Raw genomic sequence first — 20,000 nt, forward strand, 5'->3', positions numbered from 1 at the left:
ATTTAAATCTGATTCTTTAAACATTATTTATTTAAAATCACATATATGTTAATCCTACTCATAAATAAAAGTATACCATTATGTATTTAAGGTGTGTGTGTGTGTGTGTGTGTGTGTGTGTGTGTGTGTGTGTGTGTGTGTGTGTGTGTGTGTTTGTGTGTGTGTGTGTGTCTTTTTAAATCTTTTTATAAATCAAAAATATTTTTTTAGTTTGAAAAATTTTTAAAATGGAAGCAGAAATGCAAAGATTTGTTCAACTTCAACAAGACATAACACTTCAATGTCAAGTTTTAAAAGAAAAACAAGAAGCTATTGATTCTAGACAAAACAGAGGTGAATTAAAACCTGTCTGGGTAATGGAATCATGGAGTGCTGCTGATAATATATCAAACTTGGAAGCTAATATATTTAGAGAAAAAAAGAATCAAAATCGTGTAGACATGAAGATTGTTTCTCTTTACTTAAAGGTTCTTTCATTACAGTCTGCAAAAGTAAGGATGGTATTTATTATAAATATTAAATTCCTCATAAATTGCTATTTTATTTTGATTATTTAATATTAATTTTAAGGAAGTCTAAGTTTTTTTTTTTTTTTTTTTTTTTAAATGTTTTATCAATTTAGCAATCACTCTTTAGCTTTTTGGCAGTATTTTAGCTGTTTGGTAGAGTTATAGTTGTTTCATAATGCCTTGATAAGTCTTTTTTTAGGGTATTATTAAAGGTCATTATTACTATAGAGCTTTCAAAATAAAAACATTTGGAAGAAATAAGGCATGTCTCAGTATTGCAAATAAGAACATAAATTTTCATTTAAAGTTATATTTAAATGTAAAGGTCTAAATTTGTAAGTACCTAAAGATCCCTAACTAAAGAAAATAAAATTGAATTTATATACAAACTACTTACAAACTTTTCTCTAATACAATTATGTCATGTTTTTGTTTTATTAGCTTGTAATTTATTCTAAATAATCAAGATTTATTGTAATTAAAAATTTTTTTTTTTTTTAATTTCAGATTAATACATTTTTGTCAAGATTACATCAACTTAGTAGGAAAACCAATTTTCAAGGTATGCCTGATTTTACTATACAATCATATCAAGAGTGGCTGCGTACAAATCCAAAAATTCATGCACTTCAATCTGAAATTCTTGATTTACTTGGTCAGAAAGTAAAGTAAATATTTAATTACTTACTTTTTCTCATATTTGTAACACTTTTAATACCACACTAGGATTTAATATTTGAAAAATATTTTTAAGCAACTTTTTAAAATGAAGTTTGGTTTAGGGCTCTTAAAATACTTGGTGAAGATGGAAGATTGCATGAAAATGTTTTCCATAAAACAGAGATGAGTCAGAGGCTAGATATTCAAAAGCTGCATTCCCAAACATTTTTTTTTGTTGAGAATGATCCACTTGTAGATAGTGATTTTTCATGCCTGGTAAGTGAAATAACCAGCATTGAATCAGCATCATTTGAAAGCAATAAGATGAGAGAATTTGTTCATTTCTGTTGGAACAAAAATGAAGACGATGCTTTACATAAACATTGTTACCAAGAGTTTGTTGCCGCTCTTTCTGAACATATTCTCACAAAATATGGGCATTTACGTAAAAGTGGGACTATGAAAACAGATATAACTAGAGACCAAATATTTGTAAGTATAGTTAGGGATTTAAATAACTTTTTTTTTTGAATAACACACTGTCTATGGAAAAGATTGCACATGATACTCAAACCTGGAATTTCAAGTTTTAAGTACTTATACTTTTGAGCTTAAGCTCTGCTCAATTTCTTGCTTAATTATTGTTTACTTTCTTGCTTAAATACTGCTTACTTTCTTGCTTGTTCAATTCCTACCTGCTTTTTTGATTGTCAATATTTTCACAAAATTTATTGTAATAAAAGTAAAATTTCTTTTTTTTAGGGTATTATTGAAGGTCATCTTATACCTCATATATCTCAACAAATTTTTAAGAAGTCTCCAAATGATGACATTCTAAACAAACAATATAAGCGTTTAAATAAACTTACTCAAAAAGAGATTGGAGTTAAGCCATGTTATATAGACCCTTCACCATGTCCATATGAAGAAGCTATTGTAAAATTAAAAGGAATAGAAATTGCTAGATTACCAACACAAAAAATGCGATTGATTATTCTTGCTGCTCAAGCGGTTTTGAATAAAATGGCATCTCTAGATTGCACCTCAGTCACCAGTGCAGGTATAAATTAATGCTTTGTAGAACTTTAATTCAAAATTTAATAAAAAGTTCTCCATAAACCAATTACAATTCTTTTAACAATCTTAACAATTCACGGGAAACATCTATACTTTTCTTCCAGTTGTTTTTAGTTTTGTGATATGATAGATGTTTGAAGAAATTACTATTTTGTTTTACAGATAAATTTGCTGTTATATTTTTCAGATGAGTTTATGGATGTTTGGGTATTTGTGACAATCCAAGCACAAATCAAGAAACTTTTTACTAATATTAATTTTCTTAGAAACTTCTCCAATCCTAGTTACATGTTATCTGAAACTGGATATTACCTATCTAGCCTGGAACTTGCTGCTGAGTACATAAAAGCTATGAGACCAATAGATTTTAAACAGGATGAACAAATTTTGTTTGTTCTTTTTGATTCTTACAAACTAAAACAAAACCATGCTCTAAAGTCGTTTGAACTTGTTGAAGAATTCTATGAACTTATAGGTTACGAAGTATTTGTGGTCATGGAGTGGTTGACAGTTCCATCAAGGTCCTTTTTTTTAGGTTATTTTTAAAGATTTTAATTAAAAAGAAAATTATATATTTGGATATCTTTTGATCAAATGATTTCTTTATCTTAAACTAGAAAGGTTGTTAAGAAAATTTTAAATTTAAACAAATTTAATCAAATCAAAAAATTTGTTTGTATTTATTTTGAAACAAGAGGATAATTTTTGTGAATTAAAAATTTTGTTGGATCTAAACTTATTTGATTTTTTATGTCACTTTTATGAACAGTAACTAATTTAATTTTTGCATTTCTTTAGATTAACCTCTGCAATTTTTAAAGAAAATTTGTCTTGTTCATGTGTGGTATCAAAATGGAAAACAAAATGTGACCTTGTAACATTGAAAGGCATTGTTTTAAAAGATAGTAATATGTTTGTAGAGTTGGTTCTAGTTAAGGATTTTTATGTTCCAGTACTAAAAAGTAGAGCTCCAGAGCGTACTACATTGGTTCGGATGAATACTTCATTCGATTGTTGTAAAAAGAATCTCATCAAGTATTCTAATTTGGTGCATTTAAATATCAATCTTTCTTTTTGTATCAGTGATTACATTAACATTGAAAAAGAACTCAAAAGTATGTGTGAAGAGTTTGAGAATGAGTTTTATCCATTTCTTCATATGAAGCATAAGGGTGTTGATAATATAGTTGTACTGTTAAAGGTATTGATAGTTTTATGTTATAGCATATGATAGATTTGATAGATTTTTTTTCATGTGATCTTTTGAGCTCTAAAGTATATTGTTAAGATGCAAACTAAATTTTGTTTCATGGATAATTAGTACTGGAAAGAAACTAAACATATAATCTTAGTTTGATAAATAGTCTTAATTACTTCACAGTAAGACTAAATTGGTTTTGTAACTTATCTGTGTACCGCTTAACATCTGGTGAGAATATATTTTAACTGAAGATTTTTTGGTATTCAGTTTTTTAATTTTGATCGATATGGAGAAAATTTTCAAAAAATTGTTCATAATTATAATCACAATCAATTTTTTATCCAGAATGCTTTATCAAAGATTTATTCATACAAAGACTCATATCAGAATGATTGCTTTAATGGAATTTTATGGAAATTGGTTCAAAAGTTTCAATTAAATTACAATGCACTTTGTGGCACTGGTGAAATGTTGCGTGATGATGGCGTTTGTGATTCCAGAACATTACGAGCAGTTCTTGAGAAAACTAAAGAACAAAGTTTATCTGTTTAGTTCTCTCATATATATATATATATATATATATATATATATATATATATATATATATATATATATATATATATATATATATATATATATATATATATATATATATATATATATATATATATATATATATATTGTATATTTATAATATATGTATTTATGATTTCCAAAAAATTATCTCAGAATGAATTTCTTTTAAAATCCTATTTATATCTTGTAAGTTTCTTACATGTATATCCTTTATATTTTTTATACTAACTTAAAAATCAAAAATATTATTATTTTAGTATACAGTTTTGTTCCAATATTTTGTTATCAATAAAGCTGTTTCAGTAATCATGATGAATTCTCTTGTTTTTAACCAAACTAAATAAATCAGTTCTACGTTTACTTTTGTTGAATCTAAAGTTAAAAATTCTTTATTTTTTATCCTTCCTTATTTTTGTTTTGTAACAATAGTTATGTTTGCCGTTCTACTATATAAGGTTTGTCAAAACTTCTGTTCTTTTAAACCATGTTTTTTACACTGCTCACTTCACTTTAAAAAATGGCCGGTAGACCAAGAGCAAGTATCAAAATTGTTTATAAGGTTTTACCTGCAACAGAAATTCTTTTTAAGAATTTTTCAAATATTATCTTTATTTGCTGAATTCAGTGATTTGCAATATGCAGCTAGGCACCAATTAGTGGCAAATAATGTAAAGTGTTCAATCTGCAACATACCATCCACATTGAACAAATATAGTCAAAACCAAGATGGATGGAGATGGCGTTGTAATGCAGACAATTTCAGTCAACCTGTACGCTATCATTCATTTTTTGAAAGAAACCATCTGCCTCTGAAAACTCTAACATTGCTGCTACACATGTGGTGCTTTGATTTTACACAGGTACAAATCACTCGAGAGCCTCTCCAGAAAAACCGTTTTAGCCTGGTGCAACTTTATGAGGGAAATTTGTTAATAATATTTAGAAGAAAATCTCCAACAATTTGGAGGCTTAGATGAGAATGGTGAACCAATTGATGTGAAAGTTAATGAGTCTAACGTTATTGGGGACACTGCTGTGAATCATATTCGCTCTATTTCTGATTTACACAAATCTTCATGTCGACTACCCTATGTATAACATTTACATTATATATATTCTGTCTATTTGTGTTCTTAAACGTCATTCAGATCATTATAGGTTTACCTAAATCATCTAATATAAAAAGCATTAAATGTGATTTCTGTATTATAAAGAAGTAAAGTAAGGTATAAATTCAATTTTAGCAAAGTACATATTATTTGCATATCATTTACAACATAAGATCTTTTCAAACTATCTTGTGTTGTGCAGTCTATCCACTGGTATTTTGCTTTTGTTTTTAAATCGACTTTAAGCACGACTTTGCGAAAGTTGACTTAAACATACTTTGCAATTTGAGTTAGATCTTAATTTTGGTAATTATACTCATACAGAGAATTCATCAATAAAAATATTGTTAAAAGTGTTTTTCAATGTTAAAAGCTAACTGTAGTGGGTAGCTGAAGTGGGTGTAGGATTAATTGGTAGGGGTAATATAAAGAAAAGAACAATAATGCCAAGATTAAAAAAATAAGCGTGTTCTGCTGGGCGTATGACTTTACTGAAGTTTATAAACTTATTAAGGCAAATAATTTCATGAACAAATTTAATTCATTAGTATGTTACAAATTGCATATCATTCATAAGAATAATAATGATATAATGGTGTAGGAAGATATAATAATATAAAAAGCATAATAATATGTAACTAACAAATTCGACATGTTATTTTGAACATAAACTGCTTATTAAATTTTCAGCAGTTAATAATGAAATGACTTTTTTCAAAAATAAAAAATTAAGTTTTTCACTTCATAAATAAATCTCTCTGCTAGTATTAAATCACGATAGCATATATTAAATCACGATTTTTTGCAGATTCTGTTTCAACTTTTGACAAAAAGGGCTGGTACTGAATTTTTGAAAAATCTTTTACTGAACAGCAACAAAACATTATTTAAATAACAAAGCTATTTGCTTCGTGTGAAGTTTTCAGGCACACTAAGATCTCATAAACTCTCATATCATGCACTTCTTTGCACAGAGTTGACTGATTAAAAAACAAAGCAGGCGGTTGCCTGCTCTGTTTTTTAATCAACTTTTAAACAACTAAAGCATGTTGCTGTCTCATATTTTAATTATTTGATATTTTAAATGATAAAAAAGAAACAATTCAAAATAAGTTGTAAAAAAGAAGTAAAACATAACATTGGGATACTTTCAGTTTTCGATACGGTAAGCTATAGTTATACTAAACTAAAAGTTTATTTCAAAATCTATAATGGTTGTAAACTAATGACGTTGCCGTAGAAAAGACATTTTGTGAAAATGAGGAAGATTAAACTTATGATAAATATTAAACATGAAATAAGTTAAAATCCTAACAAGTACATATATATATTTAAAAATTATTTTATAGGTATGAATAGCACAACCACAAAATAAATAAACTGTGCTTGTATGTCTTTACTATTTTTAGTAACATAATATATATATATATATATATATATATATATATATATATATATATATATATATATATATATATACATTTATATTTTTTTAATTTATTTAGCTGCTTTGAATTTAGATGTGGTCATTGTCATAAAACACATGTGCTCAAAGTATATTCTTCTTAAGTAAAACAAAAAACAAACCTAATAAATTAGAGGCATAATTAAATAAAGATGGCAATGCAGTTTGAGTATGATGACAAAGGGACAACCTTCTACTATTTTCTTTTGTCCTTTTTTGCAATGTTTCTTCTTCCAGCTTCATATTATTGGTTTCCAGACAGTTCTAAAAAAAAAGGTATACTTAAAACATTTACTTACAATAACATATATTTCATTTAAAATTTAAAAATGTTAAATTGGTTTTAGTTAATTTTGATTTAACAGTTTTGATTGCCTATACATATTTAAAAACAAATTATTGGAGTACTACACATGTAAACTTATAAATATTGCGTTTTTATAAGATTTTCAATAAGTTTAGACAGAAGAATATCTCATTTAAATGAAAATATTTTCATTTTGTATCATTTTTCAAATTTTAGCAATACAGGTTTATTGTTAATCTTCCTTCAAAAGTGTTAAAATCTGGAGATTTGGTCAAAAAAAATGTTGCTTTTTTCTTTAGAAACTTGTTTTATGGGAGGGTAGAATGGTCTAAAAAAGTGAAAAAATTTTCAAAATTAATTTTTATGTCTCAATATTTTTAATGACTCCAACTTTAACAGCTGCAAGTTCCTTCTGACTCCAACTTCACAGTCTTTATTTGCCTCAAATTTGAAAAGTCTATTTAGATATTTATTCATAACTGATTCCCTCTAATGCATATATCAGCATTTAACCTTACATTTTCTATGTATACACATTTGCGTGATTTATAATATATCCTATAGTATAGAATATGTATTAAAAGTAAAATTTCAAAAAGATTTTTTTTCTCTAAAAGTCATAGGTACATGTTTCTTGATGAATAATCAGGTTATTTTATGTTTAAAGTTGTGCAACAATTGAAATATGTGTAGTACTTTTTTGTGCATAGCAAATTTCACTTGAAGTATATGATAATTTTATCATAACTTATACTCCAGTCTTTGATCTGTAAAGAACTGTCTGTATTTCTCAATGTTAATGATGCATAATATAATGTAATTTCATAATCCATAATGTAATTTAATCTAAAGCAGAGTTGATTTGGTTTGAACCAGAATTGAACATGAACCAAAAATCAATTCAGTGTGTTTAGCCTGGCCAAAGTCATATAAAAAGCAATGATACTTATAAAAATAAAATGCAAAGTAGATTTTAGAGTAAAATAAGAAAAAAGGTGATCCATTTCTGCCTCCAGGACTTGATGTAACAATCTTACCCAAAGAAATATTTCAGAAGCTGCAAAGACATTATTTGGTGTCATTGAACTGTCTAGTTAATTATCTGGGTCATAATTTTTAACTTTTTCACATAAGTGATACAACAGATATAAACAACAAGAATATCTGTTTCTATTTTAATTACTCAGTGGTAGATCCAAGATTTTAAAGGAGGGTGTGGCTACATTATAAAAAAAATACTTGATTTTAACTTGCAAAATTTTATAATTTTTTCCATGTTTTAGAAATAATTATTTGTCATCCAAAACATATTATCTATTCATTGAAACATAATATACAAACATAAACTGCTAAACACAGTCCTAAAAAAGAGATTGTGCTTGCATCCTACGTGGATGAAGTGGAATGAAGTATTTACAATTTTTTCTGTTGAAACACAGTCGTGTAAATTGTTATAATGCATCCCAATCACACACAAATCTGACAATCTATCAGTTGTCATTGTTGTTCATAAATATGAATGAATGTGGTCAATCAGTTGTCATTGTTGTTCATAAGAGAATGAATGCTCTGCCTCAATTGCCAATTGGCAAAGTTGCCAGAATGAGGAATAACTCACGAATATGGGGAAAGAATGTGGAGTCAACATGTTGCTGAAATAGTTGCGTGATTGTCATTCCACAAAAATTGTTCTCAACACATAAATGTTTCCATTGCTGCAACTTATTACTCAGACCATATGGGTTTGAAAGAATTCCATGCCATTTATCCGCTTGTTGCTTTGACAATGTTTCCAACTCTTCATTGTCTTTGGTGTTAATAACTTCTGGAATCAAAGAAAATAATTCATAATGTGCTCTCTTATTTTCTGTAAAGCATGCTGCCAACTCAGATGAAACCTTGTCAAGGAATGGAATGGCTACATTATGCTTGTAGTACTCAAAAGGTGAGGTACCAGGTATATTTGAGCAATGGATTTGACAGCTACAAAGCTTTGGAGTTTCTTCAGTACAATTTACAGACTGCGCAATTTTCTTGGCTTTGAGATAAATGGTAAAAAACCAGTCATCAGCATTTGTGCAGAGTGTAGAATAGAAAGAAGAAATTTGCGAAACTTTTTAAAAGGCCAGATAAACCTCCATAAACTCACCCTGAAGACATGATACAATTGGTTGCATTGGCTGTAAACCTTCCTTTGCCACAACAACATTAATAATGTGGTTGTAATTAGTAAATGTGTGTCGTAATCCATTGGCTTTTGACCAAGTTTCAGAATCCCAATTCCAACTTTTTGGCTCTTGATCATCATATAGATCAATGTCATCTGATGGTGTTACAATTTTATCAAGAGTGTGAATAATGTAAATGTAAAGTTCATCAATAGTATTGAATGTGCTTCGACGCTCAAGCCATCATGTTTTGCAAATGTTCTTCAACTTTGTCTTTTTTAATTCAGGCGCTTGAGTAGAAATAACTCATTGGAGAAAGCGTTGTTACTTTGGTGAGTTATCAAAAAATGAAAACAGTTGTTGGTAGGAATCCATCATATTTCTAATAGATGAAATCTTACATCCATGGCAAATTGTTAGATTTAGGGAGTGAAGGACACATCCTTGATAGTCTGCATATGGTGCCCATTTTTTAACAAAAGTCTGTACCCCTTTTCTGTCTAAACTCATAAACGCCTTTGTATCATATGCTTGTCCTTTGCAATCTTTGATGCTAATACTTTCTTCTTCTAGTGCATTTTTGATAGACAGTGCAATAGACTTAAATGTGTCCTTCACTCCCTAAATCTAACAATTTGCTCTTCTAGTGCATTTTTGATAGACAGTGCAATAGATTAAAATCCCCCTTTTTGAAAAATGCATGTTATACCTGCTTTAATGATAAAACTTCCATAACCTGGAGGGACCTCTAACTATTATCCAAATCACCCCATTAATGTAAATTTAACCTAACTGTTAAACATAAGCTTGTTCAGGAGAACACTTTTAAGTTTAAATTATTTAATATTCAAGAAAAAAAAAAAGTTAGGTTTTAATGGTTTTTATATAATTTACTTATAATTGTCTTTTAAATAGACATGGTGTTATATATATATATATATATATATATATATATATATATATATATATATATATATATATATATATATATATATATATACATACATACATACATACATACATACATACATACATACATACATACATACATACATACATACATACATACATACATACATACATACATACATACATACATACATACATACATACATACATACATACATACATACATACATACATACATACATACATACACATATACATATACAGACATGTCAATATTTTTTTTTAAAATTAGATAAAGATAATAAGAAAAAACCATGTTATTGCCCTCCTTGTACAGCAAAACATGGATTGCTGACAGAAAAAGAGCCTGGGAAGAAAATAACAAAGATGATAGTGTAAGCTGTGCTTTTTGTTTCACATAACTTTTAAATCCTTTTTATAGAATATATTGCAAGATGATTTAACAATTCTTAAAAGTTCTAAAATTGAGAGTTTCCTCTTAATTTTCAAAGTTTAAAGTATGTCAGTAGTAAAAAAATATATATATAATAAGAGTTAAGCATTGCAGTTTCATTTTTCAATTTTTTACAATTAATAAAAGTTAAAATAAAAGTTTCTGAATAAGTTATTTAAAGTAACTCTAATTTAAAAAGTTTGTATATTTATAGAAACAAATTTATAGGATTTTGAAAAAAAAAATTGCAATACCTTGCAAACTTTATGTTATTTTCTTTCAAGAGACAAAGTTTTGCACAAAGTTGCTATTAGATTAAAACAGATTTAGTTCAATTAAAACAAATTTTAAATAAAAATTTTAGATATGAAGGTAACATTTCACACTGAAAACCTGCCTGTTTTAAATGCATAAACAGTTTAATAAACTTCAGAAAATTAGATTTATTTTAAACAATTCATATAAAAAATTTTATTTTTTTATTAATCATAAAAAATTGAAAAGCCAAATTGCAATGCTTAACAAGTAAATTAAGTGCCAATTATGCATTTTAACTTTTAGAAGAGCAGTTCTTATTGTTCTTTGGGGTTTGCTTATCGCAGGAGTTGTAAAAGTGTCACAGTTTGAAAAAGAATTCAATGAATATAATCCCTATGATGTCTTAAAGTTGGAACCTGTAAATATTTTATTATTTGATTGAGTACAACATTAATCCACATCGTTACATTTAGTACTAACATTATGGTAATAACAAATATATTTAGAAAACTGATTTTAATACGAAGTATTGTTCAATACAAATTTTTTTTGTAGGGTGCTACCTCAAAGGAGATAAAAAAACAATATAGGCTGTTAAGTTTAGAGCTTCATCCTGACAGAGGTGGAGATGAGAAAGAGTTTATGAAAGTTACAAAAGCATATCAAGCGTAAGATGTTATTTTGTTTAAAATTACCCATCAAATTTGGTTTATAAAGTACCATTAATAAAAGTTTGAAGTTTTGTTTTATTTCTCCAATAAGATTTTAAAGAAACAATTTATTACTAACATTTGCATGCTTTTATTTATATATGACTTCCTCAGGCTAATTTAAAAACAAATGTAAAAAAACAAACATTAAAAGATACAGAAAATATATTAAGAAAAACCTATACATGTATATCTGTTTTAAAACAGATACATTTAAAATAAACAGATATATTTAAGGCGAAGTGTTGACCTATAATTCACTTAAAACTAAGGTCTGAAGTTCCCGAAAAACGGTTTTTCGGTTCTTCGGTTCTTCGGTATTTTTCGGGGAATCGAAAGGAATCGAAGGTTTCGGTTCTTTATCAGAATCGGAATCGAAATTTACCGAAATTTCGAATCTTGCCTAAAATAAGGAATCGAAAAGAACCGAAGTTATCGGTTCCTTATCAAATTAGGAACCGAAATTTACCGAAGGAACCGTTTTTCGGTAATTCCAGTCTCTGAAATGAATCACAGTCTCAAAGTCTACTACAAAGAGCTAAAAAAAGGAAACTTGTACTTGAATCACCAATGAAAAAATCACCAATGAAAAAAAACCCTATATATGATGCATCTAAAGATTTATTTAATACTGAACCTAGTGATAGTTCTACTAGCGTAGCTTATAGCAGTGCTAGTAGTAGTCGCAAGGGCAGCAAGGACAGTGTCACTGATCTCACTGATAGTGATTTAGAATAACTGTATTTTTCAACTGTATTTCAACTGTATTTTTGAAAATAAAAATTAAAAAAATTCAAGTTTTTCAATTCTTAGTAACAATTTCGATTCTTTGTAGCATTTTTGATTTTTTGCGATATTTCCCGCTAAGAACCGAAATTGGAACCAAAATTCCAATTTCGGTTCTTAGCGGTTCTTAGCAATTCCAAAATTCCCGCTAGGAATCGAAAAGAACTGAAGTTATCGGTTCTTTATCAGAATCGGAATCGAAATTTACCGTAATTTCGATTCTTTCTTAAAATAAGGAATCGAAATTTACCGAAATTTCGAATCTTGCCTAAAATAAGGAATCGAAAAGAACCGAAGTTATCGGTTCCTTATCAAATTAGGAACCGAAATTTACCGAAGGAACCGTTTTTCGGTAATTCCAGTCTCTGCTTAAAACTACAATTTACAAAAGAGGTTTGAAATTGAGCAGCAATTTGTAACATAGGTATCAAGTATTGTAAAATCTCAAGAAATTAGCATTCATAAAAGTATTTTTATTTGTATAGTAATGAGGTTTTTTGCCTCAAGCGTTTTCAATACTTTTATGTAAGGAAAAGATTCATTTTGATAATTGAGCTGGTCATTTGCAGTATTAACTCCATAAAGTAAGAAGTGAAGATATGTGATAAAATATTTTGCTTCATTTTTTGAAATTTAAAATTTTCTTTTCTTTTTGTCATTCATAATTGTTAATCCTTATTATTAGGGGAATTTATGTCCCCCTAGAAAATGTTCTCTAAGACTCTGAAAGGCTCCAAGTTTTTTTCTTTGAATGTAAAAATAACTAGGTTTTGCCAATCTTGATAGATAGCTTCAATCTTATATTTTTTTAGTGGTTAACCTTAATACCAAGGCAACCCCAATCATGCTAACCTTGGTCCAAGTCTTGGTTATGCTAAAATATTTTTAAATAGTTGTTTACTAGTTGAAATTGTTGATGTTGGAGTTAAGATTTATTTTAAAAGTACAATAACATTTTAGTTTGACAAATGAAGAGTCAAAAGAGAATTGGGATAAATATGGCAATCCAGATGGTCCTGGTGGTAAGAAATTACTATTATTTTATTTCAAATTATGTTTTAGTCAAGGTTTTATAAGCAATGTTTAAAATCTGCAATGAGTATTTTAGGAATTCAATTTTTGTTCAATTGCTACTTTACTTTACAAATATTTTACACATTTTCAGATTAGAAATGAAAAAAGAATAAAATTTAATTTTTATTGTGTTCTTCCTGCCAAGAATTTTATTTCTACCATCATTATCATCATCACCCATTATCATCATCATTATTTCAATTTTAATGTGCCCTGAGTTTAGTAACTTATTTTGCTATTAAACAAAATTATGTTTACACATACATAATAAGTAATGTTGATAATTTCAAAGTTCAAAGTGATTTTTTATTTTAACTTTAGCTAAATTTAATTTTTTTTTTAACTACTTAGGTCGTTAGAAAAGTTCGTAGAACTCCCCTCTAAAAAAAAAAAAAGAAGAGTTTTTTTTAATTTTGTTTTATCAAATGTTCAAAATAATGTCCATCGTTATCTATACAAAGTTGCATCCTTTCAAGCCATTTGTCAAACGTTTTTTTATACTCTTCTTTGGGTATACTTTGAAGTAGCTTCGTTATGCGAGTTTTTTGACTTTCGACGTTAGTATCGTCATCAAGATTTTTTTTTATCAAGTCGAATAGCCAATAATCGGATGGAGCTAAGTCTGGTGAGTATGGTGGGTGGCGAATTATTGTAATTCCAGCTTGGTTTAGACAATTTGTGACGGTTTCAGTCACATGGGGTCGAGCGTTATCATGGAGAAATTTGAAATTTTGAGTGCCTGTTTTAGGTCTTTGCTTATTTATTTCGCATATAAGAGGTTTCAAACAATTTTTTATATAATATTCGCTAGTAATGGTGTCTCCCTTTTCAACATAACCCAAATGAACAACACTTGTTGTTTTGAAGAAGATGTAGAACATGTTTTTCGGCTGAAACCTGTCGAATCTTACAATAGTTCTTGGACTTTCACCTTCACCGACCCAACTAGCGTTAGCCGACTTGTGTCCAACTTGTCTCAAATAAAACCACGACTCATCCCCTGTAATAATATCACATAGTCTCCATGGACCGTTTCTGAAAAGAGCTAAATTTTCCTTACATGCCTCAACTCTATTCTTGCGATTTTGATCGGTTAACTCGTGGGGTATCCAACGTGGTGTTAATTTTCTTTTTTTAAGTGCGTTGTGAATGATTTCGTTGATTGTAAAGCGATTAATCGATGTCAGGGCTTCAATTATATCATGTGTTTCATGAGGATTTTCTTCAATAATGGCTCGCACACGTTCAATATTCTCAGCTGTATACGTGGTTTGAGGGTGCCCTGAGCGAGGATCATCTTCGAGACTCTCTCTACCATCTTTAAATAAAGTAGCCCACTTGGCAACTGTACTATATTTTGGAGCTTGGTCACCATGAACTAAAACCAACTCATCAGTTATGGCTTGTGCTGAAACTCCAAGTAGAGCACGGGTTTTAATATATGCTCGATATTCAAATTTATCCATTTTAAAATTTTTTCTTGAAAACGTATATAGTAAAATTTAAATAACTTTTTTAATAAACATTCAAAATACTTCAACAAGTACTTAAAATGTTCATAATTAAACGCAGTTTAAAATGATATATAAATATTTAATTATTTCCTGTCTCATTGTATCTTTATAGATGAAGTTCTACGAACTTTCCTAACGACCTAAGTAATTTCCTTCTGCATGTTCCCTACATATGGACAGGTTCAAGACTTAACATTTTACTCTCTAGAGAAAAATATGAAATGAATTAAATCTTTTACTTACGCACTCCTGTTGATTAGGATTGTTAGTTTTTATTTTACATCAAAACAGTACTAAAGTCATAAGCTTTTTTCTATTTCTTTAAAATTTATAGTCAAAAATTTAATTTAAAAATGTAACTTCTAATTAATAGCAGAATGTTTATAAATTAACAGAAGTCAATTTACAAATATTCTACTATTGATTAGAAGCAACAATAATCATTTTAAGTTGTTCACTGAATTTAATTAAAGAGTATATAAATTTCTCCCTTATTACCAAAAGTAACTTTCTAATTTAAAAAGTTTAATATATAAGTAAATAAAGACAAAAAAATTTGACGTAAAGAAATATTTTCTCAAAATGTATATTTATATTACAGCAACACAATTTGGTATTGCACTACCTTCTTGGATTGTTGATAAAAAAAACTCAATGTGGGTACTTGGGGCATATTTAGTTGCATTTATTATTGTATTACCAATTGTTGTGGTAGGTGTTCTGTTGTTGTTTTAAAATCTTTTTTGATTCCTTTGTAGACTTTTTATCTAAGCACTTTTTAAAAGAAATTTCAAATTAAAACTCAATTTGTAAAGTCATTATGTTTAATAGGGTACATGGTGGTATAGATCAATTCAGTACAGTGCTGATGAGGTTCTTATGGACACTGATCAGTTATACTGGTACTTTTTCCATAAAACTCCAAATATGTCCATTAAACGTAAGTCGGTTTAATAAGTGTTGTCTGTTGAAGTTTTTTTCTTCTTTCTTAAATTAAGTTAGAACTAAAAAAGTATAATGCATAAATCTGTAAAAGAATATAATGCGAGTATTTCTATGTTAATACTGAAAATCCTATATACTAAAAATTTTTTATATTAAAAATTCTATAAACTAATAATTCTATATATTAACAACTCTATATGCCAAAAATATTTAATGCTTTAAAAAATCTTACTGTTACACAAAAACTTTACTCTAGGTGTTATAATGATTTTGGCTGGTTCAATGGAGTTTGAGAAGGGTCATAATAACAATGTACAGGAACGACCAAGTGACAATGTTGAACTGCCAATGGTACTTTATTTTGTGTGATTCTTTAAAGAAATATTTTTTAGTATTATTTTGAGTTAAATACACAAAAAATTGAAATGTTACAGAATATTTGAGCTTTTATTATTGTATCATTATTTTTATTGTTAATATAAAGTTATTATTTAGATCCAAAGACTGCAGAGGAAAAAACAGACATGTCACATTTTGCAACTTTTTTTAACTGTTTCGTACTTTTGTGACAGATGATTTTTCTGTTTATTAGCATAGTCAGATCAATATTTAATATGCGAAGAAGAAAATAAGGGTGGTAACAAATGATATTAAAGTTTGTGACATGTCTGGTGTTTCAGACGTGGTCTTCATATTTGATTAAACAAAAGTTTATGTTAAATTTTAACAAGATTTAGCATTTATTGCATTAACATTTTGTAATTTAAAGTTCATTCAAGTAATAATCCAAAAGCTTTTATGTTTTGTTAAATTGTTTTGAAATTTAAGTTTGCATTTTAAAGAATAGTTGTTTAATTTGTAAATAGAACCTAATAATAAATGAATTGAAACAAAATACCTTTAATTACATTTACATAAGGCAAAAGAGTTATGATATAAATAGATTATATAAATCAAAAAATTATTTTTAAAAGCAAGTGTTCTTTTAAACCTTAAATGCATAAAGTTTTCTGGTTTTCATAAGTGACAAAAAAATATATTTAGAGATATTAAGATGGTTGATAATTCATATTAATAAGTAATGTTTATAAAGTAAATATTAGCAGAAGAAGTAAGATTAAATGTGTTTTTTTCTATATATTTATAGTTGATGCGAGAGTTGGCACATTTAAATGAAAAGAACAAAGAAAGACCCCTATGCTATCCATACAGTGTGAAAGCTCGAGCTCTCTTGCATGCACATTTTTCAAGAATAGCATTGCCACAGGAGACACTTTTGAAAGGTAAGTTGAAAGTATATCATTTCCAAAAACTTTACTCAGACTAAAGGTTGTGAACCTTAAAATTTAAATAATGTATCTGTGATGCAACAATCTAGTTGCACAATCATATTGCTTCAAAAGTTTAAATTTTTATTTAAAATGCACTTTGATTAAAAAACAAAGATATTGCCTAAAAATTGAGATACTCTATAACAATTAACATCTAGGTTGTTATTACACTTACTATTCTTATTTAGATTTGGAACTTATACTTAAAAAATGTCCATATTTGATTAAAGAAATGATAAATGTTGTAAGTCAACTTATAGCATTGGGCAAAGCTGGAAGAGGTGTTTTTTTTTTTTTTCTTTTAATAAGGTATTGTTTTTTTTTTTATACAAACCACCCGCTTGAAGTGAAAATTTTTTTTTTTACTTTTATAATTTAATTTTTTTGTTTTGAATGTAAACTTTTTATACATTTTAAAAATCTTTCTTTTTTATACATGTGATCTTTTCATTCTCCTAAGTGATTCCTCTCTTTTATATTTGATGTTATTTAAGTTCTGAAATAATATCCAGTTTGGCCTCATGCAATAGCTGAGCATCTTTTTACTTTTTCTGATCTGAAAAATAAATGGAATGAAATGGATAGAATTTCTAAAGTCTTCTTTTTTAGTTTTGAAACCTCCACGCTTAGAAACGCTAGAAAACCTGATGAAACTGTCACAAATGATTGTTCAAGGTGTGTGGGATTCCAAGTCTGCATTTTTAATGTTACCACATATTTCACAAGAACACTTAAGACATTTTCATACAAAAAAGGTCAGTCCATCTTTATATTTTGTGTTTCACCAATTCAATGCTATTTATAATAATATATTGTAAACTTTGTTGCGCATGAAGACTTCTTTATGCTTAGATAAAGTATTATCAATTAACTGTTTTGTTTAATTCATTACTTAATTTATAATTTTAAAATTTATTAGAGACACATTAAAAGCATTCGAGAGTTGGTTGGCATGAAAAATGAGGAGAGGAGGTTTGTAAGTCTTTATTTCAAATACAAATTGTAATGCAATCATCTAGTTTTCATGTTTCGTAACTAATCTTCCTTTACTCTTTAAAATTTTATAAAAAGTGCTAAAGTAAAAATAAAAAATAGTTATTTTAAATTATAACTTAAAGAAGAAAATAAAAATTGAGTTAACCTATTTCTCTGGTTCTTGTCAAAAACCTATTTGTGTAGGAGGTTTTTTTTTCATTGTGGGAACATTTTAACCTATGTTTTATTATATGTAATTTGAATAGTTTATTTATTTGTGTAAAAAAATGTATTAGTGTATTAAATTTATATCTAACATGTAATTTTTTTTTAAATTAACAATCTTAAAAACAATCTAAAAGATGACTATATCATCTGAACTGACCACAAGCTTGTCCCATTTCTAGTTGTATAAATGTATATGTTTTGAAATTACGGTTTATTACAAGTTTAGAGCAAATATCCTTTGTTATATCTGTGCCTTTGAAGTTGAAAACAGGTCGCTTTCTTTTTACACATGCGATTACCCAAAAAACAAAAAACTACATATTATAAAAATTTTGTTGAGGATTTTATAAAGTTTTCAAATTAATTGATATAGAAATTGATATAGATTGTTATTACGTACACTATCTGATGAGCAATATCAAGACATTATAAATGTGTGCAGCTCTTTTCCCAGTTTGGATATTGAAGTTAAAGTTAAAGGTAAAATGTTTGCATTAAATTAATTTAAAAGTTTTAACTATTTTATGCTTCTAAGGATTGCTTTTTATCAACATTCAAATTCTTTTGCAGTTATTGATGATGAAGACATGCATTTAGTAACTGCTGGATCAATAGTTACTGCTGTTGTAGTGCTTAAAAGAATTTCTCTAGGGGTATTTTATCATTAATTTTCAATAAAGAATTTTTTGTTTCTGTTTAATTTTTATTTGAGAATGATTTTTAATGTTTTTAAAACTTTTTTTTTCTTCAAGTTTTTTAAAATTATCAAAAGTTTTTCTGCTTTCTGCTATTACTATTCAAAAATGTCTAAATAATTTTGCTCTTTAAAAATTTATGTACAGATAATTGTGAAAAAGAACATTTAACAATACAATAAATCAAAACTGATATAAAAAATGTTTTTCTTTTTTTTTCTTTTTTTTTTTTTTTTTTTTCTTTGTGAGAATAACCAGACATGATGAGACTGGCCCTGCACCTGGTCTTTTTTGATGTTTTGACTGTTTCAAAATAAGTTGTTTTTTAAAAGTTTTTCTTTACTCTCAAGTTAAAAAAAAATTGTTTATATTTCACATAAATCAGCAATCACATCTTATCACATCTCATTAAATCTAATCATATCTCATCACATCTCATCACGTCTCATCGCTTTGATTCTTCTGTTGGATGAAATATAAAACTGTTGCTATTTGTAATATTTTTTTACAGTTATCATGATAGCACAGGACAAGAAAAAATTATTTAAGCAAATTGATTATCTTAAACTTGCAGCATTATTTCACAGTAATTTAAGCATCCTTGGTATCTTTTTTCTATCGACTAAATGTCCTGGTGAAATCCCTCTGCCTGTTTCAGAATTTTGGAGTCGTAATTTTCATAGCATCTCATTAACAATCAGTTTACAATTGTCATTTATATTGTGGAAAACAAGAGTTAACCAAGAAAAATAGACATTGATTTGGGATTCACTCAAAATCAGTTTTCCAAACACCAAGTCTTCATATATGTTGGCCTGTGTAATCATAACAATAACATTAGTTCTTAAGTTTTGTTTACATTACAGGATTATTTTGAAGATGATACAGTTTCAGAGTTATCAGTAGAAATAGCCAATGTAGATGAAGAGTCTCATCTCCCTGTAAGTTTTAAGGTTTATTATTATTATTATTATTATTATTATTATTATTATTATTATTATTATTATTATTATTATTATTATTATTACTATTATTATTATTATTATTAT

The 20,000-nt window shown here is 27.5% G+C and overlaps 2 protein-coding genes and 1 pseudogene across 5 annotated transcripts in view; 2 read left to right on the forward strand and 1 right to left on the reverse strand.

Annotated features, from left to right (window-relative positions):
• Window positions 1-161: 161 nt before the first annotated feature.
• LOC149890832 (uncharacterized) lies at window positions 162-3,999 on the forward strand. Its single transcript, XM_090081977.1, has 7 exons — window positions 162-491; window positions 1,017-1,177; window positions 1,292-1,661; window positions 1,932-2,229; window positions 2,434-2,767; window positions 3,045-3,447; window positions 3,793-3,999. Exons 1-7 carry the CDS (start codon window positions 228-230, stop codon window positions 3,997-3,999), a joined length of 2,037 nt encoding a protein of 678 aa, XP_089938103.1. The 5' UTR covers window positions 162-227.
• A 2,022-nt stretch (window positions 4,000-6,021) lies between these two features.
• The window catches only part of LOC145202127 (translocation protein SEC63 homolog), a 23,946-nt gene continuing 9,967 nt past the window's right edge, over window positions 6,022-20,000 (forward strand). Inside the window, exons 1-16 of one of the 4 annotated variants that reach the window (XM_090080868.1) lie at window positions 6,022-6,297; window positions 6,653-6,873; window positions 10,274-10,376; window positions 10,997-11,111; window positions 11,249-11,361; window positions 13,150-13,211; window positions 15,379-15,488; window positions 15,609-15,717; window positions 15,979-16,073; window positions 16,870-17,005; window positions 17,242-17,334; window positions 17,663-17,808; window positions 17,973-18,025; window positions 18,642-18,736; window positions 18,827-18,909; window positions 19,818-19,892. In XM_090080868.1, coding sequence (XP_089936994.1) covers window positions 6,750-6,873; window positions 10,274-10,376; window positions 10,997-11,111; window positions 11,249-11,361; window positions 13,150-13,211; window positions 15,379-15,488; window positions 15,609-15,717; window positions 15,979-16,073; window positions 16,870-17,005; window positions 17,242-17,334; window positions 17,663-17,808; window positions 17,973-18,025; window positions 18,642-18,736; window positions 18,827-18,909; window positions 19,818-19,892 — 1,512 coding nt within the window. In that variant the 5' untranslated portion in view covers window positions 6,022-6,297; window positions 6,653-6,749. Of the gene's footprint in view, window positions 6,298-6,361; window positions 6,482-6,503; window positions 6,521-6,652; window positions 6,874-10,273; window positions 10,377-10,996; window positions 11,112-11,248; window positions 11,362-13,149; window positions 13,212-15,378; window positions 15,489-15,608; window positions 15,718-15,978; window positions 16,074-16,869; window positions 17,006-17,241; window positions 17,335-17,662; window positions 17,809-17,972; window positions 18,026-18,641; window positions 18,737-18,826; window positions 18,910-19,817; window positions 19,893-20,000 lie in introns of those variants that run through there. The other 3 variants (XM_090080869.1, XM_090080871.1, XM_090080870.1) reach the window with 3 other exon arrangements.
• On the reverse strand, window positions 8,479-9,805 carry LOC149890833 (52 kDa repressor of the inhibitor of the protein kinase-like; annotated as a pseudogene).

Source organism: Hydra viridissima, unplaced genomic scaffold (genome assembly GCF_058129835.1).
Source record: "Hydra viridissima isolate aposymbiotic clone 2 unplaced genomic scaffold, HvirCarnegie_v1 scaffold_3, whole genome shotgun sequence".
Classification (NCBI taxonomy): Eukaryota; Metazoa; Cnidaria; class Hydrozoa; order Anthoathecata; family Hydridae; genus Hydra; species Hydra viridissima.